This window comes from Bison bison, unplaced genomic scaffold, assembly GCF_000754665.1.
Source record: "Bison bison bison isolate TAMUID 2011002044 unplaced genomic scaffold, Bison_UMD1.0 scf7180017864370, whole genome shotgun sequence".
In the NCBI taxonomy this organism is placed as follows: domain Eukaryota; kingdom Metazoa; phylum Chordata; class Mammalia; order Artiodactyla; family Bovidae; genus Bison; species Bison bison.
The window spans coordinates 13,523,880-13,545,165 of NW_011494942.1; the positions used below are offsets into that span (position 1 = coordinate 13,523,880).

A 21,286-nucleotide genomic window follows, 5' to 3' on the forward strand; every position below is an offset into this window, starting at 1 on the left:
CTGTTTTTGTTCTTTTTTTAGAAGTTGGAGATTTTCTGTAATGAAGTCCATCTTGTATTATTGAGTCAAGAAAGCTGTAATTAATATTTGAATGTGTCCACTTTTGAAAGATAGAAAAGGAAAACCAGTTATTGACCAGAGTGTGACTTCTGTCCACCAATTCACAATTCATTGTAAATTTAGTTTTTTTATATATATCACTCATTACTTGTTTTACCTTTCTAGATTTTTTAGATCTTTCATGGTTTGTTCGATGAAAGCATTTCCTTTTTCTTTTTTTTAAAGCTCCAGGCACTCATAGTTTTACCCTTTTATTTTTATAGTATGCATTTAGGACAAAATAAAGCATGCATTATCCCACTGCTTGTCTCGCTTACATATTTTAAGGGTAAAGAAGAGAGGTATTCTGGATATTTGCTTGTGTTTTTCTCTTCCCTGGTCTCCATGAATACATGACTTGATTTATCTTGATCAGCCTAGTAACTTGCTCCACATTTTTCCAAAAGTGCAAAGCAGTTTCAGCTAAAAATACACATATCAAAATGCTCCAGAAGTTGTGGCCACAGCTCAAAAATGCTGATCAATTTTGAAAATCTAAATCAACCTCGGCCATGAAACCAGGGGAAGAACCTTTGTGGTGTGGGACAGATTTCCAAAAATTCACCACAGTCCTGTTCTTAGCTGGAGTTTGTGCTGATGTTGCCAGACAACTGAGGAATAGATGCAAAAAGCAGGAAGCATTATTGAATTGAGCCCTAGTGCCAATTTGGGAAAAGCAAATTAAAATGTAAAAGAATATTTTTCCACTCCTGGCGTCTCAACACAAAATGGCAAAATACATGGTTGCTGAAAAAGTCACAGAAATTGTTAATATTGCCAGAATGGCTAATTTTGTCCAAAAAATCTCAGTCTTTTTGTGTTAAAAATGCATATGCATTTAGTTAAATCATTTTCTTAACCCAAATGAAATAGTTCTAATTTACAGATCAAAAAACCAAATCAAAATGTATATACCCTTAAGAGAGAGAAGTGTTCTGACATGAATGACTGTGTGTGGCCTGTTTCAATGTCTTTTGTTTTTCAGGTGCACTTAAAGAATGGATGATGATGATTTTGGTGGTTTTGAGGTATGTGCTATTATTTACCTTGTTTTACTTATGTAATTAATTGTTTTAAATGTTTTATTAATCATTGATGTTCATGATCCTTTCTTGATCATTTTGAATGTAACTCTGGAATAAAAAAATGAAATACAGAAAAATTAAAATATATTCCCTCTGAAAGTTAAAATTGATTTATTATTATTGAACACTTGATCATACCCATAGGAATGTTTTAAATTGAGGTAATTAAGTGCTACTGGTGGAAGCACTAAAGAAGAGATTTGAGAAATTGTCAGCAGATGGTTCTGTTGGGATACATGTCTATTAGGAAATACTTGTGAGATGAGGGATGAGTGTTGAAGATCTGTGACATATTTTCATGTTTATACCTGTAATGAGTTGATTTAATGTATTAAGTACATCACCTTTTGGTGGCTTACAGAGCTAATTAGTGTGTTTGTGTTGTTAGATTATTCTCTCAGGTTTTAGTTGGATGCTTTGTAAGGAAATTGTTAACTGAAGAAGCCCTGTCTTTTCCCTAATCCTTTTCAGTGTGTGTTCATTTTATTGAAATATTTTGTAACCCAGTTATTTTTATGGAGCCAGTATAGTCTTGCAGGAAAATCTCTGGATTAGGAGTCAAGATGCCTGAGCTCAAGTCCTGGAACTACCATCAAGTGAGCTCTGTGATTTTTTTTTTAAGAAAGACTTTTATCTAGTTTGGAACTTGTGAAAAGGAGATTGTTAAAGATAGTGACTGTAATTGATGACATTACAATAGGAGAAATGAGACATTAGTATATATTCAGTGTTCTGAATGTCATGAAAGAATGGTATGAGTTTATTTTAGGTTAGGATCAGTTGCTCTCCTGTTGCTCTCTGTTAATATGGAAATAATCAGAATATGAATTTATCTATTTTCTGCATTTCATCTAAAACTTTTTGTTTAGCACATTGATATGCTTTCTGCATTTGCTTTAGTATTTTGGGTTGTTGGGTGACTGAATCTTATTATGTTTCTTGATTTATTTTATCAGAGAACTAAGAGTAGATAGTATTCTGTAGAGTAACAGTTATACTTCAGTGTATATTCAATGGATCTATTCCTTTGAATGTTACACAGGTACAATGCTAACCAACCATTCCAACTGAATTATGGTTGCTGGGATTCTTTCTTTCTACATTCTGTTGTAGAAATATGAAAGGTTTCTATCCTTGGGAATAGAAACCTTTCTGGGAGGAGACATTTGAAGATCAGTTAAATACATTATGTTTCTTTACTCCTAGATACTTTAGTGTGTGTTAATATTTCCTAAGAATAAGGATATTTTTTTGCTTAACAACAGTACAGTTATCAATGTCAGTGAATTAAGCATTGATGGAATATTCTGAAATGATTTTTAATACAGTTAAAAAATAATTGTATTGTGATTTTAGAAGTATTTTTAGTGCAGAAAATTTGAAAAAGGACTAATAGCCAAATGCATAAAAATTGCCACTCGAAAACCTTGTTTTTAATTTGTTTTTTGTCTTTCTTACCTTTTTTCTAGATAAATACATAGTTTTTTATAGACAAGTACTATCTGTATTTTTTATGTGAACATATTTTAGATGTTATTAAGATTTTTTTTTTCTAAAACATTTTTAATGATTCTAGAGAATTCCAGTATATGAGTAAAAGATGTTTTATTTAATCAGGTTTCTGGTAAATGTTTAGATTGTATCCAGTGATTGTCTAAGTAACCTTTTGGTATACATCCTTTTGGGTAAAATTTTACAATTATATGTTTAGGATGAATTCTTAGAAATGGAATGTCTAGGTTAAGGAATATGCAGTATTTTTATTTTATTTTTTTGGCCTTCCCTCATGACTTGTGGGGCTTCCCAGGTGGTCAGATCAGATCAGATCAGATCAGTCCCTCAGTCGTGTGCGACTCTTTGAGACCCCATGAATCGCAGCATGCCAGGCCTTCCTGTCCATCACCAACTCCCGGAGTTCACTCAGACTCATGTCCATTTAGTCAGTGATGCCATACAGCCATCTTATCCTCTGTTGTTCCCTTCTCTTCCTGCCCCCAATCCCTCCCAGCATCAGAGTCTTTTCCAATGAGTCAACTCTTCGCATGAGGTGGCCAAAGTACTGGAGTTTCAGCTTTAGCATCAGTCCTTCCAAAGAAATCCCAGGGCTGATCTCCTTCAGAATGGACTGGTTGGATCTCCTTGCAGTCCAAGGGACTGTCAAGAATCTTCTCCAACACCACAGTTCAGAAGCATCAATTCTTCGGCGCTCAGCCTTCTTCACAGTCCAACTCTCACATCCATACATGACCACAGGAAAAACCATAGCCTTGACTAGACGAACCTTTGTTGGCAAAGTAATGTCTCTGCTTTTGAATATGCTATCTAGTTTGGTCATAACTTTCCTTCCAAGGAGTAAGTGTCTTTTAATTTCATGGCTGCAGTCACAATCTACAGTGATTTTGGAGCCCAGACAAATTAAGTCTGACACTGTTTCCACTGTTTCCCCATCTATTTGCCATGAAGTGATGGGACCGGATGCCATGATCTTTGTTTTCTGAATGTTGAGCTTTGAGCCAACTTTTTCACTCTCCACTTTCACTTTCATCACTTTCATCAAGAGGCTTTTGAGTTCCTCTTCACTTTCTGCCATAAGGGTGGTGTCATCTGCATATCTGAGGTTATTGATATTTCTCGCGGCAGTCTTGATTCCAGCTTGTGTTTCTTCCAGTCCAGCGTTTCTCATGATGTACTCTGCATATAAGTTAAATAAGCAGGGTGACAATATACAGCCTTGTAAGAAGTATTAGGTTGGTGCAAAAGAGTCTGTTGTTCCATGTCCAGTTCTAACTGTTGCTTCCTGACCTGCATACAAATTTCTCAAGAGGCAGGTTTGGTATTCCCATCTTTCAGAATTTTCCACAGTTTATTGTGATCCACACAGTCAAAGGCTTTGGCATAGTCAATAAAGCAGAAATAGATGCTTTTCTGAAATTCTCTTGCTTTTTCCATGGTCCAGCGGATGTTGGCAATTAGATCTCTGGTTCCTCTGCCTTTTCTAAAACTAGCTTGAACATCAGGAAGTTCACGGTTCACATATTGCTGAAGCCTGGCTTGGAGAATTTTGAGCATTACTTTACTAGTGTGTGAGATGAGTGCAATTGTGCGGTAGTTTGAGCATTCTTTGGCATTGCTTTTCTTTGGGATTGGAATGAAAACGGACCTTTTCCAGTCCTGTGGCCACTGCTGAGTTTTCCAAATTTGCTGGCATATTGAGTGCAGCACTTCACAGCATCATCCTTCAGGATTTGGAATAGCTCAACTGGAATTCCATCACCTCCACTAGCTTTGTTCATAGTGATGCTTTCTAAGGCCTACTTGACTTCACATTCCAGGATGTCTGTCTCTAGGTCAGTGATCACACCATCGTGATTATCTGGGTCATGAAGATCTTTTTTGTACAGTTCTTCTGTGTATTCTTGCCATCTCTTCTTAATATCTTCTGCTTCTGTTAGGTCCATACCGTTTCTGTCCTTTATCGAGCCCATCTTTGTATGAAATGTTCCTTTGGAATCTCTGATTTTCTTGAAGAGATCCCTAGTCTTTCCCATTCTGTTGTTTTCCTCTATTTCTTTGCATTGATCGCTGAAGAAGGCTTTCTTATCTCTTCTTGCTATTCTTTGGAACTCTGCATTCAGATGTTTATATCTTTCCTTTTCTCCTTTGCTTTTCACTTCTCTTCTTTTCACAGCTATTTGTAAGGCCTCCCCAGACAGCCATTTTGCTTTTTTGCATTTCTTTTCCATGACGATGGTCTTGATCCCTGTCTCCTGTATAATGTCACGAACCTCAGTCCATAGTTCATCAGGCACTCTACCTATCATATCTAGGCCCTTAAATCTATTTCTCATTTCCACTGTATAATCATAAGGGATTTGATTTAGGTCATACTTGAATGATCTAGTGGTTTTCCCTACTTTCTTCAATTTCAGTCTGAATTTGGCAATAAGGAGTTCATGGTCTGAGCCACAGTCAGCTCCTGGTCTTGTTTTTGCTGACTGTATAGAGCTTCTCCATATTTGGCTGCAAAAAATATAATCAATTTGATTTTGGTGTTGACCATCTGGTGATGTCCAGGAGTCTTCTCTTGTGTTGTTGGAAGAGGGTATTTGTTATGACCAGTGCATTTTCTTGGCAAAACTCTATTAGTCTTTGCCCTGCTTCATTCCGTATTCCAAGGCCAAATTTGCCTGTTACTCCAGGTGTTTCTTGACTTCCTACTTTTGCATTCCAGTCCCCTATAATGAAAAGGACATCTTTTTTGGGTGTTAGTTCTAAAAGGTCTTGTAGGTCTTCGTAGAACCGTTCCACTTCAGCTTCTTCAGCGTTACTGGTTGGGGCACAGACTTGGATTACTGTGATATTGAATGGTTTGGCTTGGAAATGAACAGAGATCGTTCTGTCATTTTTGAGATTGCATCCAAATACTGCATTTCAGACTCCTGTTGACCATGATGGTCACTCCATTTCTTCTGAGGGATTCCTGCCCTCAGTAGTAGATATAATGGTCATCTGAGTTAAATTCACCCATTCCAGTCCATTTCAGTTCGCTGATTCCTAGAATGTTGACATTCACTCTTGCCATTTCTTGTTTGACCACTTCCAATTTGCCTTGATTCATGGACCTGACATTCCAAGTTCCTATGCAATATTGCTCTTTACAGCATCGGACCTTGCTTCTATCACCAGTCACATCCACAGCTGGGTATTGTTTTTGCTTTGGCTCCATCCCTTCATTCTTTCTGGAGTTATTTCTCCACTGATCTCCAGGAGCATATTGGGCACCTACTGACCTGGGGAGTTCCTCTTTCAGTATCCTATCATTTTGCCTTTTCATACTGTTCATGGGGTTCTCAAGGCAAGAATACTGAAGTGGTTTGCCATTCCCTTCTCTAGTGGACCACATTCTGTCAGATCTCTCTACCATGACCTGCCCGTCTTGGGTTGCCCCACGGGCATGGCTTAGTTTCATTGAGTTAGACAAGGCTGTGGTCCTAGTGTGATTAGATTGACTAGTTTTCTGTGAGTATGGTTTCAGTGTGTTTTCCCTCTGATGCCCTCTTGCAACACCTACCATCTTACTCGGGTTTCTCTTACCTTGGGCACGGGGTATCTCTTCACGGCTGCTCCAGCAAAGTGCAGCCATTGCTCCTTACCTTGGACGAGGGGTATCTCCTCACCGCCACCCTTCCTGACCTTCAACTTGGGATAGCTCGTCTAGGCCCTCCTGTGCCCACGCAGCCATGGCTCCTTGGATGTGGGGTTGGTCCTCTCGGCCACCGCCCCTGGCCTCGGGCGTGGGGTTGCTCCTCCCGGCCACTGCCCTTGGCCTCGGGAGTGGGGGCAGTATTGGTAAATAATCCACCTGCCATGGCAGAAGACTAAGAAAAGTGGGTTCGATCCCTGGGTTGGGAAGATTGCCTTGAGAAGGGCATGGCAACTCACTCTAGTAGTTTTGCCTGGAGAATCCCACGGACAGAGGAGCCTAGCAGGCTACAGTCCATTGGATCACAGAGTTGGACATGACTGAAGTGACTTAGCACAGTTTTCATAGTTTGTAGAGAGTAGCTCCTCTCACTTCAACATCACTTAACTCCTGTGGCAGATTCCCTCAATTGATTTGTCAATTGCCCAGTTGACTGTCTTTTTGGCTGACAACTCAATGCAGAATCCAAGTTGAAATTCTGGCCCTTTTTTTCCAATAGCAATTTTCCTGTGACCTGAACACTTAAGAGAGAGAAAACTCTGCACTTTTACCCACAAACTCAAAATTCAGTAATTGGCTGTCTCATAGTTTAAAACTATTTAAAATGAGGGTTTAATTTAAATATCAGGTTTAGGAATTTTCTAAATGTTGAATGCTGGTAAGTCCAGCTGGTATATTATTAAAGTGAAAGTGAAAGATGCTCAGTCGTGTCTGACTCTTTGTGACCCCATGGACTATACAGGGAATTCTCCAGGCCAGAATACTGGAGTGGGTAGCCTTTCCCTTCTCCAGGGGATCTTTCCAACCCAGAGATCCAACCCAGGTCTCCCGCATTGCAGGCGAATTCTTTACCAGCTGAGCCACAAGGGAAGCCTGGTATATTATTAAAGCTATGGGTAAATCTTGTTTCTTTAATCTCTTTTTGATCTTGTGATAATTAAATAACAAGATTTAGTGTCTATTTTTGAAGAAAAATAATGTATTTTTCTTATATACATTGGTAAATATTGCAGGTTCAGAAATGAAACTGTGAGGATATGTAAAATAAAATTTCATTGACAGGAAATATATCTGAGTAAGAAGGAAAATTTTACTCAAGGACAGAGCACAAGCACTGGGGGCAGTGACTAGTGGTTGGAGGTGGTAGCACTGAAGACTGGAAAACAATTTAGTATTCAGAGGAAATTTGAAAATGTGTAGCGTATTACAGCAGAGAAGGCAATGGCGACCCACTCCAGTGTTCTTGCCTGGAGAATCCCTGGTGGGCTGCCGTCTATGGGGTTGCACAGAGTCGGACACTACTGAAGCGACTCAGCAGCAGCAGCAGCAGCAGCAGCAGCAGTGTATTACAGAGAATTACGCTTGTAGAATTGGGAGGCTTAATTGCTTAAATAACATTTCTACTTTTCAGATTTTCTAAAATAATTTTGCCTTCGTTTTACAGGCAGCAGAGATTTTTGATGGTGGAAATGGGGAAACCCAAACTACATCTCCTGCCATTCCTTGGGCTGCTTTTCCTGCAGGTAGTATAGAGTAACTTCGAATGTTTTTCTTATTCAGTACTTTTGTCTTTCTTTTGAAAGCACCTTTCTACCTTTGCACTTTGCCTTCTTTGATCTGATAAATGGAATGACCCAAATTTAACCTAGTTTTTTGCATAACTAATTGTGAATTGCATAACAAATTCTGAAATGGTGGCTTGAGGCATGATTCCAAAAATGATACCATCAGCATTAAAATGAAATTAAAGTGCAATTTGAATTTCCAAATTTGTTTTAGTTTTAGAAAGGTGAGATGCCAAGTAATTTTTTTAGAGTGTTCATTAATTAGAGACTTCTTCTTAATATTCTAAAGATTATTTGTCATCCCCCACAGTATTTAAATTTAGAAGTATTTCTATAGGAAAATCATTCAAAAATATTAAGAATTAAGCCATCTAAGAAATGAAATACAAAAATAAATTCCATTATTGAGAAGTATTTTGTGGAAGACCTAATGTTCAGTATTAATATAATTCATGTCTAAATATTATTTTGTGTTTTCTTTTTTTCTGCCAAATTATTGTAAAGTCAGGAGTCAAAGATGAAAATATTCTTTAACAGGTCTGTCTCAGATTATTAGAATTATTCATTTTACAAATATTTCTGAGTACCTTTTATGCATGAGACACTATGCAGACATGTCCTTTACTTCAAGGAAAGACAAGGCAAGCATGTGTATATATGTAACATGAAGCAGATTTGTGATTTGGGAAGAATGATGATTTTGTTGTCCATTCCTTTAGCAAATGTTACTTCATGCCTCAAATGAGTCAAGTATGGTCCTTGAAACTGGTTATATATCGTCTATCTGGGCTTTGAAGGATGAATTTAATCTCAATAGGCAGAGATAAGAATGGAGACAGATTTTGAAGGGAGAAAAATGCATGGAATAAAGGTGTAAATGTGGAAAAGAGAATGGCACTGTTGGGATGCTCATTCTTGTTTGAGGGGTATAAGTATTGTTTCCTTTGCCTCAAATTGTTCATCTTTTTCCTACTGCTGCTCTCCCCCACATCCTTGCCATATAGACTCATGTATGTTTTATGTATTGTTTCTTACTTTATTCTTTCTTTTTCTGGGAAGTTTTCCCAGAGAACCTTCTCCCATCTACATGTACCTGTTTTCTGACTTTCATGTTAGACTGTAAGTTATGTAAGGCTACATCTGTTTGTTCTGTTGTTATGTTTTAAATGCTGAACATAGTACCTGGATTGTACTTGGTCCTATAATTAAAGAAAAAAATGAGTGAATGAATGAATAAGTAACTGAATAAATGCCTTGACTAGGGTGAGAGCAGGAGGGGGGTAGGAAGACTAGATAATGTATTTACATAATGGTTGAGGATTTTCAGCATGCCATTATGTATTTGTTTATTGTGAATTAGGTAGGGCAGCTGCATTCTTCCCATTGTTCAGATAATGAAATGATAGCTTATGAAAGTTTTGGAGTCTGATACAGATAAATATTTTTAGGCATGAAATCTAGACTTTCAGGTTCTTGTTTCAGCATATTGTCAGGAACTCTGTCTTTTGAGAAAAGCATCAGCAGGACTGTCTGTCTGACTGATTGCATGTTTGGGTGAAGGAGGAGTCAGAGTTGATTTTTAAGGTTACAAGACTTGGTTCTAAAAAGGATAGTATTACCATGAAAGAAATAGAGAATTTAAAAGAGTTGGTTTGGGACAGTACGAGGCCTTAATTAATTTGTCTTAGACATGTTTATTTAAAGTACCTAGAGTTCAGGAGAAAGATGGACTGGAGGTCTTGATTTGGGAGTTTTCCCACTGATATGACAGTTGAAGTTGTAGGAGATCAGAGTGGGAAGCCGCATATAGAAAGAATGGAGTTAAGCAGAGAAATTTAGATGCCCATAGTTGGGGAACAGGAGGAAAAAAAGAGACTTGAGAAATAAGGAGAGTATGGAATAGTGCAACACAAATATCAGACATAGAACATTTCAAATGGTTTTGTAAATAGTGAGTGAGTTGGCCTAGTGTGCCTAGTGATTAGTCTGCTATAGGGCTGGCGGTCAGTTAGAGGATGATTTCCTTATAGCAACTGGGATAATTTGCCTCTCATAATTTGCCTCTGAGACTATCTGTTTTAGCCTTCAATACTGTCAATCAAAGGAGGTACCTAGGGACATGCATTTTTCTGTAATATTAGCATCATTTACTTAGTGGGATCTTTTAAAATACTGGATTATGTGCAGTGCTGATAATAAAATTTAAAAATTGCAGAGTAAATGAAATGCACATGTTGCTTCTTCACACAGATTATTATCTCTAGGCCCATCCCTCCTTATGCTGAGGCAGCTAATTAGTGATATATCTCTATGCACTGAAGAAGGCAGTGGCACCCCACTCCAGTACTCTTGCCTGGAAAATCCCATGGACAGAGGAGCCTGGAAGACTGCAGTCCATGGGGTCGCTGAGGGTCAGACACCACTGAGCGGCTTCACTTTCACTTTTCACTTTCATGCATTGGAAAAGGAAATGGCAACCCACTCCAGTGTTCTTGCCTGGAGAATCCCAGGGACGGGGGAGCCTGGTGGGCTGCCATCTATGGGGTCGCACAGAGTCGGACACAACTGAAGTGACTTAGCAGCAGCAGCAGCAGTTCTATGCACTTCCTTAATCATAGGAGTTGGAGAATGTAGGATGTGAATGAATATGAAATTATGAATTTCCTTTTTTCTTCTTGCCTTTACTTTTAGTAAAACTGATGAATATTGCCTCATTTCAGTAAAAGTTATTCAGTGAGAATTGGTATAAAATTTAAAGACTCAAGAGAGTTTTCTGTAACAGGTTAACCTGGGGTATCCTCTAATGCACATTAATGAAGTCTCATTTATGTACAGTTGCAAAGGTCCCCTGGAGGAGGAAATGGCAACCCATTCCAGTATTTTTGCCTAGAGAATCCCATGGACAGAAGAGCCTGGGGGGCTACAGTCCATGGGGTCACAAAAAGTCAGACATGACTGAACGACTAGTGTTATACTGCTATTCAGTGAGAAGAATTGCCTCAAGCATTTTCCTCTCTCCTTCATAGCCTTACCCTCTAGCTTGTCTCCCTGGCTGTTGTTTGAAGCCTATGAATCAAACTGTGATCTACATTATGTTTCTAGATGATGTCTGCTACTGTTTGCCATTGCTTCTGGTTGTCATATCTGCCCTCATCCCCTGTCTGCTTACTTCTTATTTTTCTTGTAAAAAAAAAGTACAGTTCTCACTGAATTTGTTCCATTTCTCATAATTGCTTCTTGGTCTGAGCTACTGTATCATGTTTTTTCTGTCTCATTTCCTTGGCCCTTGTCATATACCTGTGCCTTTTAAAATTTATAAATAATAAAAATGGAATATTTTTCATTATATGTATTTAACCACAATTTTAAAAAAGAACTGACTCATTTGAAAAGACTCTGATGCTGGGAAAGATTGAAGGCAGGAGGAGAAGGGGATGACAGAGGATGAGATGGTTGGATGGCATCACCGACTCAATGGACATGAGTTCGAGTAAACTCCAGGAGTTGGTGATGGACAGGGAGGCCTGGCATGCTGCAGTCCATGGGGTCGCAAAGAGTCAGACACGACTGAGTGGCTGAACTGAACTGAATTAATGATTTATTGGAATATATTTGATCTACAGTGTTGTGTTAGTTTCTGCTGTACAGCAAAGTAGATCAATTATACATATACATATTGATATATCCACTCTTTTTTAGATTCTGTTCCCATATAAATCATTGCAGAGTAATGAATAGAGTTTCCTATGGTATACAGTAGGTTCTTATTACTCACCTATTTTATATATAGTAGTACATATATATCAATCCCAATTTCCCAATTTATCCCTTTCTCCGCCATATTAATCAGTTTTGTGTCCAATTCAGTATTTTTAGTTATATTTATATTGTTGTGCAACTATCTCTAGAACTTTTTCATTTGTAAAACTGAAACTCTTTAGCCATTAAACAATAACTACCCAATTTCCCCTCCCCTCAGCCTCTGTCAACTCCCATTCTACTTTCTATCTCTATGGATTTGACTACTCTGGATATCTCATATAAATAGGATCATCTAGTATTTTCCTTTTTGTGACCAGTTTATGTTACTTTAGCATGATACATTCTCAAGTTTCATCCATGCAGTAGCATGCATCAGAATTTCCTGCCTTTCTAAGCCTAAATAATATTCCAGTGTATGTACCGACTACATTTTGTTTATGTGTTCATTTGTCCATGGACACTTAATTGCTTCCTTTGGCTATTGTAAATAATGCTGCCTTGGACATTGGTGTACTAATACTTTTAAAAATACCAGTTTTTCAATATGACATTCATCTCTGCATGTCTACTTTAGTCTAAGCCTTGGAGGGCAGGGACTATGTTTTAAAGTTTTTTTGAATCCTAATTACCTAGTATAGCATTGTGCCTTGCTAATGAACAGTGCCCGGTAATTGTTTCTTGATAATGAGTAGAGCAGATTTACTTTCAAGTAACTCTTTTTGATTATTTTAATTCTTTGAGACTATTTAAATCGCCTGTCAATTGCAAGTTAAAGGAAGGCAAACTTAAGTTTTTCTTAAAAATTATAGTAATCTAGAAAAAAACACCTGGAAATCTTAGATAATTATTCAAGGATGGTTAACAAGTTGTTTCGTCTGGAGCTCAGCTAACTTTCCTGGTCATTCCCCATTTAGACAAATAACCTGGGGATAATGATTAACAAGAGTAGCCACAGATTCTCAGAAAGTGAACAGCTATTTAGGTATTTTTCTATTCTAATTTTCTCCCCTGGTCCTACAGTGTGTTGGCAGGTAACAGTAGAGGACAGCAATCAGTTAGGCTAAATTTTAGTTCAAGATAGTAGGAGTATAGAAGCAATAATAATAGTATCCAGTGCTTTTACCTCCTTTTAAAAATATTATTTTTCTAATGTTTTCCCAAAGAAAAGTCATTCCAGATTTTGCATATCATATGATATCAGTAAGTTTTTGAATTGGCTTCTTTTAAGAACTATACTTTTTAGAAAAACAAATTTTTGGCTGAGGAATCTATTTTTTCAAAATCATTTTTGAGCAATTAACTGTCTTTTGTAAGTTTTTAGAAGACTGGTAATACTCTGCTTTTTAGTAAAGTAACTTTTTGAAATGAATGTCTATCTTTGAAATGAATGTCTAGCTTTTGATATATATATGTTTGTGTTCATTTATACAAATGCAAATGTATACACACACACACACACACACGTGTAGACATATACTCCACTTTTACCTTCATTGCAGATTACCTTTCCTACCATACTCTTTTGAAGGAAGAATTTTATCTTTACTTGACCTTGCGAACTCTAAGAACATTAGACTGTTAGTCTTAGTTTGGCTTTTGTATATTTTTGATGATGCTTTCTGAATTCAGCAGACTCAAAGTTACAGAATCCATGATGTTTATTTAAATTATTTAACTTGTTTGTTCATTCATTCGCTAATATACTCATTTATCACGTTTGAAAATATAGTGTATATCTGACACAAAGTGCCATGTGCCATGGACCAGCTTATGCCACTTTCAGTGATACCATATGAAACGAGTCATCTCAAAGGACGAGATGTTCTGTGAAATGTAATGTTAGTACTGGCAAGTGCTTTTATAAATAACTTTAGCTTCAAATCTATGATAGAGGTTGCATGAAAAGTATATTAGGTCGGAAAGTATCATCACGATGCCGTTGTATTCAATGTGGGTGGTGCTGTTTCAGAGGCAAATGACTGTACTTTTTTACTCTTAACCGTATAAATGCAAATTGCCTAGAAGGTGAGGTCCGAGGCAAAACCTTGAATACTGTCCTTTCCAATATGTTTCCAAGTTCCTTGCAGTGCTACACAGACCACATTAGAATGCATTGACCATCAAAGGTAAAAGCACATGGTCCAGATAGATACTTTAATCCAAATTAGCTCCTTCAAAACAGTGTATATAGGAAGCAACTAAACTGTCTTTCACAAGCTGACTCTTTAGAAGGAATAATGGGAGTTGGACCAGCAGATGTTGAACCGAATAACTTAGATGTGGTTCACTTTGCATCTGGAGCTATTTGCATACAAAGCCAACAGGAAAGTTCAAACATTTTTCTCAAGACATTGGCAGAAAGAAACCTGGAAGACAGATGCCTTTTTGATTTCATGGTTCAGTTTTTCCATTCTCCATTCTCCTGGCCAGGAAAACCTAGGACAACAAATCGGTTCTTTTATTAATATCCCATTACTCTCCTTGCTAACCCTGTTTTTCCAGTAGAATCTGTGTTACGCATCTGTAAGAACTCAGAACCTGAGTCCACACATTTTTTGTTTGATAAAAAGTTGTGATATTTTCTTTCAGATTAATCTGTGGTTTACACACAAGGATAGTAAATATTAACAATTTATTGGTCTGATCTATCTTTGAGGTAAAATTTGAAGATGACTTATTACATGTTCACCTACTGTATTATAATAGGCAGTATTGGTGATGTTTGAGAACTTTCCATTGCTTCTACCTTATATCCAAATTGGATATTTTTTGCCAGGACATCGACTGGATTTCAATTGTAGTATAGTAATTTTGTAATATTGTTACACTGGGTGTTTGAATGGAAGGTTGCCAGTTAGCTTCTTTTTGCTCTTGTATTTTTTTCTTACCTCCCTAGACTTTTAACTCACCTTTATTTTTTCTGAAGTCAACTTAATTAATGAGGACTAAAATGATTAGCTTCTATAGAGGTATGAATTATTCCTGTACATATATTAGGCCTTATGTGGATTTTCAGTAATTTGTACAACTTTTGTCTTCATTAATGCATATAATAAGAATATAATAGTGATATTTATTAGGACCTTGAAGATTAGGTTTGTAATGTGGTTTAGAATCCATTATCTCTGACACTGAATGAGGAGTCTGGTTTTTGCGTTTAGCTAACTGTGTAACTTCTCTGAAACTCACTTATTTAATCTATAAATTGAAGGACTAGATGATATCTAAATGTTCTTCCAGAGTTTGAGCTCCACGTTTATTTCTAATTTTTTTCTGATTATAGTGTCTGTGATATGAGTAGCTTCCAGTAGGTGAATCATGATACCTCATTTTAACTGCATGGTCCCATTGACACAGTGCTGATCTAATTACACTTAATCTAAAAACATAGCTGTAAATCTAGAACACAGATGTCACTATAAAGAATTATAATACTGAAGAGAAACTTTTCTATGTATTTTAATTATTATCAGTTATTGTTTAAACTGATTTATTTTCTGGTATTTTATGGTACAGTCTGTATCTCTTTTATCTGATTCTGAGCTTGCTTATTAAAAAGACAGTGGTTTCAGCAAAGGAAACTGTAAGGAAGATGAAAAGACAACTCTCAGAATGGGAGAAATTAATTGCAAATGAAGCAACTGAGAGAGGATTAATGGCCAAAATATAAAAGCAGCTCATACAGCTCAACATTAGAAAAACAAACAACCTAATCAAAAAATGGGCAGAAGATGTCAACAGACATTTCTCCAAAGAAGCTATGCAGGTGGCTAATAAACACATGAAAAACTGCTCAAAATTGCTTATTATTAGAGAAAAACAAATCAAAACTACAATGAGGTGTCACCTCTGGTCAGATTCTCCATCATCAAAAAATCTAAACAATAAATGCTGGTGTGAATGTGGAGAAAATGGTGTGTGGCAGGGGGCGGAAATCCTCTTGTACAGTTGATGGGAATGTAAATTGATATAACCACTATAGAGAGCAGTATGGAGATTTCTTAAAAAAACTAGCAATGTGATGTGGCAGTCCCACTACTGGGCATATACCCTGTTCAGTTCAGTTCAGTTACTCAGTCGTGTCCGACTCTTTGTGACCCCATGGACAGCAGTACCCTGAGAAAACCACAATTCTGAAAGACACGTGTACCCTGGTGTTCATTGCAACACTATTTACAATAGCCAGGACATGGAAGCAATCTAGATGTCCATTGGCAGATGAAAGGATAAAGACGTTGTGGTGCATATATACAGTGGAATATTATTCAGCCATAAAAAACCAAATTTTAATCAGTTCCAATGAGGTAAATGAACCTCTAGTGTGTTATATCAGTTCAGTTCAGTTCAGTCGCTCAGTCGTGTCCGACTCTTTGCGACCCCATGCATTGCAGCATGCCAGGCCTACCTGTCCATCATCAACTCCTGGAGTTCACCCAAACTCATGTCCATCGAGTCGGTGATGCCATCCAGCCATCTCATCCTCTGTCCTCCCCTTCTCCTCTTGCCCACAATCCCTCCCAGCATCAGAGTCTTTTCCAATGAGTCAACTCTTCGCATGAGGTGTCCAAAGTATTGGAGTTTGAGCTTTAATATCAGTCCTTCCAAAGAACATTCGGGACTGATCTCCTTTAGAATGGACTGGTTGGATCTCCTTACAGTCCAAGGAACTCTCAAGAGTCTTCTCCAACACCACACTTCAAAAGCATCAATTCTTCGGCGCTCAGCTTTCTTCACAGTCCAACTCTCACATCCATGTATGACCACTGGAAAAACCATAGCCTTGACTAGACAGACCTTTGTTGGCAAAGTAATGTCTCTGCTTTTGAATATGCTATCTAGGTTGGTCATAACTTTCCTTCCAAGGAGTAAGCGTCTTTTAATTTCATGGCTGCAGTCACCATCAGCAGTGATTTTGGAGCCCAAAAAAATAAAGTCTGACACTCTTTCCACTGTTTCTCCATCTATTTCCCATGAAGTGATGGGACCAGATACCATGATCTTCGTTTTCTGAATGTTGAGCTTTAAGCCAACTTTTCACTCTAGAGTGAAGTAAATCAGAAAATGAAGAACAAATATTGTATATTAACACACATATGTGGAATCTAAAAAATAGTACTAATTTTTGCAGGGCAGCAGTAAAGACATAAACACAGAGAACAGACTTGTGGACACAGTGGAGTATGGAAAGGTCAGAACGAATGAATGTCACATTGAAACATATACCTACCATCTGTAGAATTAGCCAGTGCATATTTGCTGTATGACATGCAGGGAGCTCAGTGTGGTGCTCTGTCATAACCTGGAAGGTTGGAATGGGGTGGGAGGAAGGTTCTAGTGGGAGGGGACATATGTATACCAATGGCTGATTCATGTTGATGAATGGCAGAAACCATCACAATATTGCGAAGCAGTTCAATTCAGTCGCTCAGTTGTGTCTGACTCTTTGCGACCCCATGGACTGCAGCATTCCAGGCCTCCCTGTCCATCACCAACTCCCAGAGTTTACTCAAACTGATTTCTTTTAGGATGGACTGGTTGGATCTTCTTGAAGTTCAAGGAACTCTCAAGAGTCTTCTCCATCACCACAGTTCAAAAGCCTCAATTCTTTGGCACTCAGCTTTCTTTATAGTCCAACTCTCATATCCATACATGACTACTGGAAAAATGATAGCCTTGACTAAATGGATTTTTGTTGGCAAAGTAATGTCTCTGCTTTTTAATATGCTGTGTATAAAGCAATTACCTCCAATTTAAAAAAAATGGGGGGGGAGGAGGGAGGAGGGTTCAGGATGGGGAACACATGTATACTAATTAAGTAATTTTCTATTAAAGAAAAAAAAAGAAAAAAAATAATAAAAAAAAATAAATAAAAATATTGACCTAAAAAAAAAAATGAAGAAAAAGAAGAAAAAATAATGGTTTGATTTAGAATATTATAGAATACATGTAAAAATGTTTGTAATAGAGCTTTGTAGAAATTTTTTCCACATTATTAAAAATGATGAAGGCTTGGCAGTGACTCTTTTCTCTGTAAGATAAAGGTAGTGTTCTGACTCTTAATGACAATGCTGAATTAGCCAACAGCAATAGCAACCAAAACTTAGGCTCTGTCTGGCTCAGTAACACTAGAAGTCCTTGTCAAATGTTCTTATACAAATATGTACATTTCCTTATAGGTCTCCTTCTACATTACACTAATTGACTCAGAAAGTAAACTTTTTATTGTTTGTGACAGGGAGACATACACATATGTGGTACAAAATGCGTGAAATAAAAGGGAAATAATGTTAAACATATACAGTGAGCATTTCTTCTTTTTTGCTAGTCCTCTAGTTCCACTCCCTTGAGATGACTTATTTACACTTTCTGTTGAAAGCCTCCAGGTATCTGCCAGGCATATAAAATGTGAATGTATCCTCCTCCTCTCCTGAGATAGGCATGGCATACTGTACGTACTGTATGTACATGCTAACACCGCCTGCTTTTTTCCCACACCAGGAGATTTTGCCACAGGAGTACTTGCCGATCTTCCAAATTCCTGTTAGTAGTTGCATAACACACTTCTGCATGGATGTGCCATTATAGACGTAACCAGTTATTTTACTGTCAGTTTTTTCTGTTACAAGTAGCCCTGGAGTGAATTTTCTTGTATGTATTTTCGCTGAAGCTGTTTTAATTTAGCTGATAATATTATATTGTTCATGTGTCTGAATGGAATATTAATTAAAATTAACATATTTAATTTATTAATTTTACTAATATGAGCAGAAGGCAAACATTCTCTTACTCTAAATAATGTCAAATTTTATATTTATGTAGCCATATATAAGAAAATGTTGGTCACACTCGTGGTCATTTTATGAGTATGTGCTTAGTCGCTCAGTTGTCTCCAACTCTTTGCCACCCCATGGACTGTAGCCTGCCAGTCTCCTCTATCCATGGGATTCTCCAGGCAAGAATACTGGAATGGGTACCCATTGCTTTCTCCCAGGGAGCTTCCTGACCCAGAGATCGAACCCAGGTCTCCTGCACTACAGGTGGATTCTTTACCATCTGAGCCTCTTGGGAAGCCCAAAGAGTGGTTTTGCTCTCAACCCCATGGATGTATAGCCCACCAGGCTCCTCTGTCCTGGAATTCTCCTGACAAGAATACTGGAGTGGGAAGCCATTCCCTTTCCCTTAATGAGTATGTTGAAAATAAAATCTTTAGCTGGCAGTCTTCCCTAGTGGTTCAGTGGCTAAGAATCTGCCTGCCAATGCAGGGACGTGGGTTTGATCCCTGGTCTGGGAAGATTCCTCATGCCTCAGGGCAGCTAAACCTGTGCGCTGCAACTACTGAGCCCGTGTACTCTAGATCCTGTGCTCTCCAATAAGAGAAGCCACCACAATGAGAAGCTCTTGCACCACAGCTAGAGAAAGCCTGCATGCAGCAACAAAGACACAGTGCAGCCAAAAATAAATGAAATTAAAAATCTTTAGCTGTCTATGAGCAAAGTAGCATGGTAGGTTGAAATACTCTTCACTTGTTACACTGTATTTTTTAATGTGTCAAATAATGTTTATTGCAACACTGTTTATAATAACTTAAACTATTTTTGCCTGGAAAATTCCATGAAAAGTGGACCCTGGTGGACTACAGTGCATGGGGTCACAAAGAGTCAGATACAACTTAGTGACTAAACAACAGCAAAGCCAGTTTTCTTTGGAATCCTAAGTCTGTAATTACAGTCACTAAAATTCCCCTGCAGTGCAGAAGTCACAGGTTGGATTCCTGATTTGGGTACATCTCTGGACAAGGAGATGGAACCTACCCTGGTATTCTTGCATGGTAAATTCTATGAATATTGGAGCCTGGTGGGCTAGAGTCCATGGGGTCTCAAAGAGTCAGACATGACTTAGTGACTAAACAAGAACAAGAGACAACCCAAATGTCAATCACAAGGAGAAAGCTTAATATTTGGGGATATATTTATTTGACAGACAACCATACACCTGGAAAGTTAGCAAACTACCATTGTACATAAAAACAGGAAAGAATATCCTAAACATAGGCACTATTTTCACAGTGTCTTTAAGGGATCAGTCAGAAGTCTCAATTGATAAACTGTTCTGTAAATCAGAGCCTAGTGCTAAAATCTGAAGTCTACAGTGTCAGCCTCCATTTGGAGTCCTGGAATTCTTGTTCTTCACGAAGTTGAGGGTTCTGTGTTTTGGCCAGAGAGCTAGGCTTGAGACCGGTTCATAGTGGGCCCCATGCCTGAATCTGCCAAAGGGCTGAAGACATCATCTTTTTACTTACTCAGGACAGCGTGGGGTAGGGAGTGGGGAGTAGATTTCAGATAAAAAGGAATGGTGGATGAATGGGGTAATATAAGACTAGGAAATACTTCTGGCTTAAATTCTCTGGAGGAAGGTCAGAGGCAAAGACCAGACGTGAAGGTAACAGAACTGCCTGTGTCTCTCATCCCTTCTATGCCTTTCCCCCTAGGATTCTTGTTTTAGATTCTAAGGCCTACCTCAAGCTGAAAACAATAAAATCTTCTACTGTGGGAAAATTCAAGTGGCCAAACTGCAGTTTGAGGGGCCCATGGGATCGTGACACTTGACAGGATGATTGGACCAGCACAGCCAGAGGTTCTGCTGCTGTGCCTGCTCACACCTGACGTGATGTCTTTGGACTGATGTCTTCTCATGAACACTGTTGCTTCAGTGTGTTCTTTGTGCTCACTCAGGTTGCATTTTCAAGTACTTCTTCCTCTTTTTGAAGGTTGGGTATTTGATCTTCTCAAATAGAGTCTCCAACCCTCTGTGCTGTTCTATAGATGCTGCATTTCTGGGGATCCTCTTTGAGGAGTACCATGATTTCTTGAGATTTTGGAATCTTCTAATCTTGCTCTATTCCTGTTCCCTCCCTGTGATTTTATGATCTGCAGCCCACCCATCATCAAATACTGTAGGTTCTATGTTTAATTAAATTTGGGTATCTTTTCACTTCTCTCTACTTCCCTAGTTGTGTGTGAAGTTGCTTGAGTTGTATCTTACTCTTTGTGACCCTGTAGACTGTAGCCCAAAAGGCTCATCTGTCCATGGGATTCTCCAGGCAAGAATGCTGAAAGGGGTTGGCATGCCCTTCTCCAGGGTCTCTTCTTGACCTAGGGATTGAACCTGGGTTTCCTGCATTTGCAGGCAGATTCTTTACCACTGAGCCACTGGGGAAGCCCATTTTCCTAGTTACTGCCCCAGTAAAAGGTCCCATCATGTCTTTCTGGGATGATTTCAGGAGTTTTTATTCCCACTCTTAAATCTCTCACCACTTTTAAGTGGCACCCAGAGGTATGGGCCCCAGTGAATACTCATAAGTAAATCTTGGCTCTATGTGGAATTTGATTTTAAAGTTTAGAAATGTTTGGGTTTTTTTTTTTTTTTTTAATCTTTGTGGATTCCTGAATTATTGTTGTTACTGTTCAGTTTCTAAGTCATGTCTGATCTTTGCAACCCCACAGACTGCAGCATGCCAGGTTTCCCTGTCCTTTACTGTCTCCCTAAGATTGCTTAGATTCATGTCCATTGAG

General features: G+C 38.2%; 1 protein-coding gene across 2 annotated transcripts in view; it reads left to right on the top strand.

Moving 5' to 3' along the window:
• Positions 1-328: 328 nt before the first annotated feature.
• CCDC91 (coiled-coil domain containing 91) overlaps positions 329-21,286 on the top strand; it is a 311,209-nt gene continuing 290,251 nt past the window's right edge. Inside the window, exons 1-2 of one of the 2 annotated variants that reach the window (XM_010856028.1) lie at positions 329-1,127; positions 7,832-7,910. In XM_010856028.1, coding sequence (XP_010854330.1) covers positions 1,098-1,127; positions 7,832-7,910 — 109 coding nt within the window. In that variant the 5' untranslated portion in view covers positions 329-1,097. The remainder of the gene's footprint in view (positions 1,128-7,831; positions 7,911-21,286) is intronic. The other variant, XM_010856029.1, reaches the window with a different exon arrangement.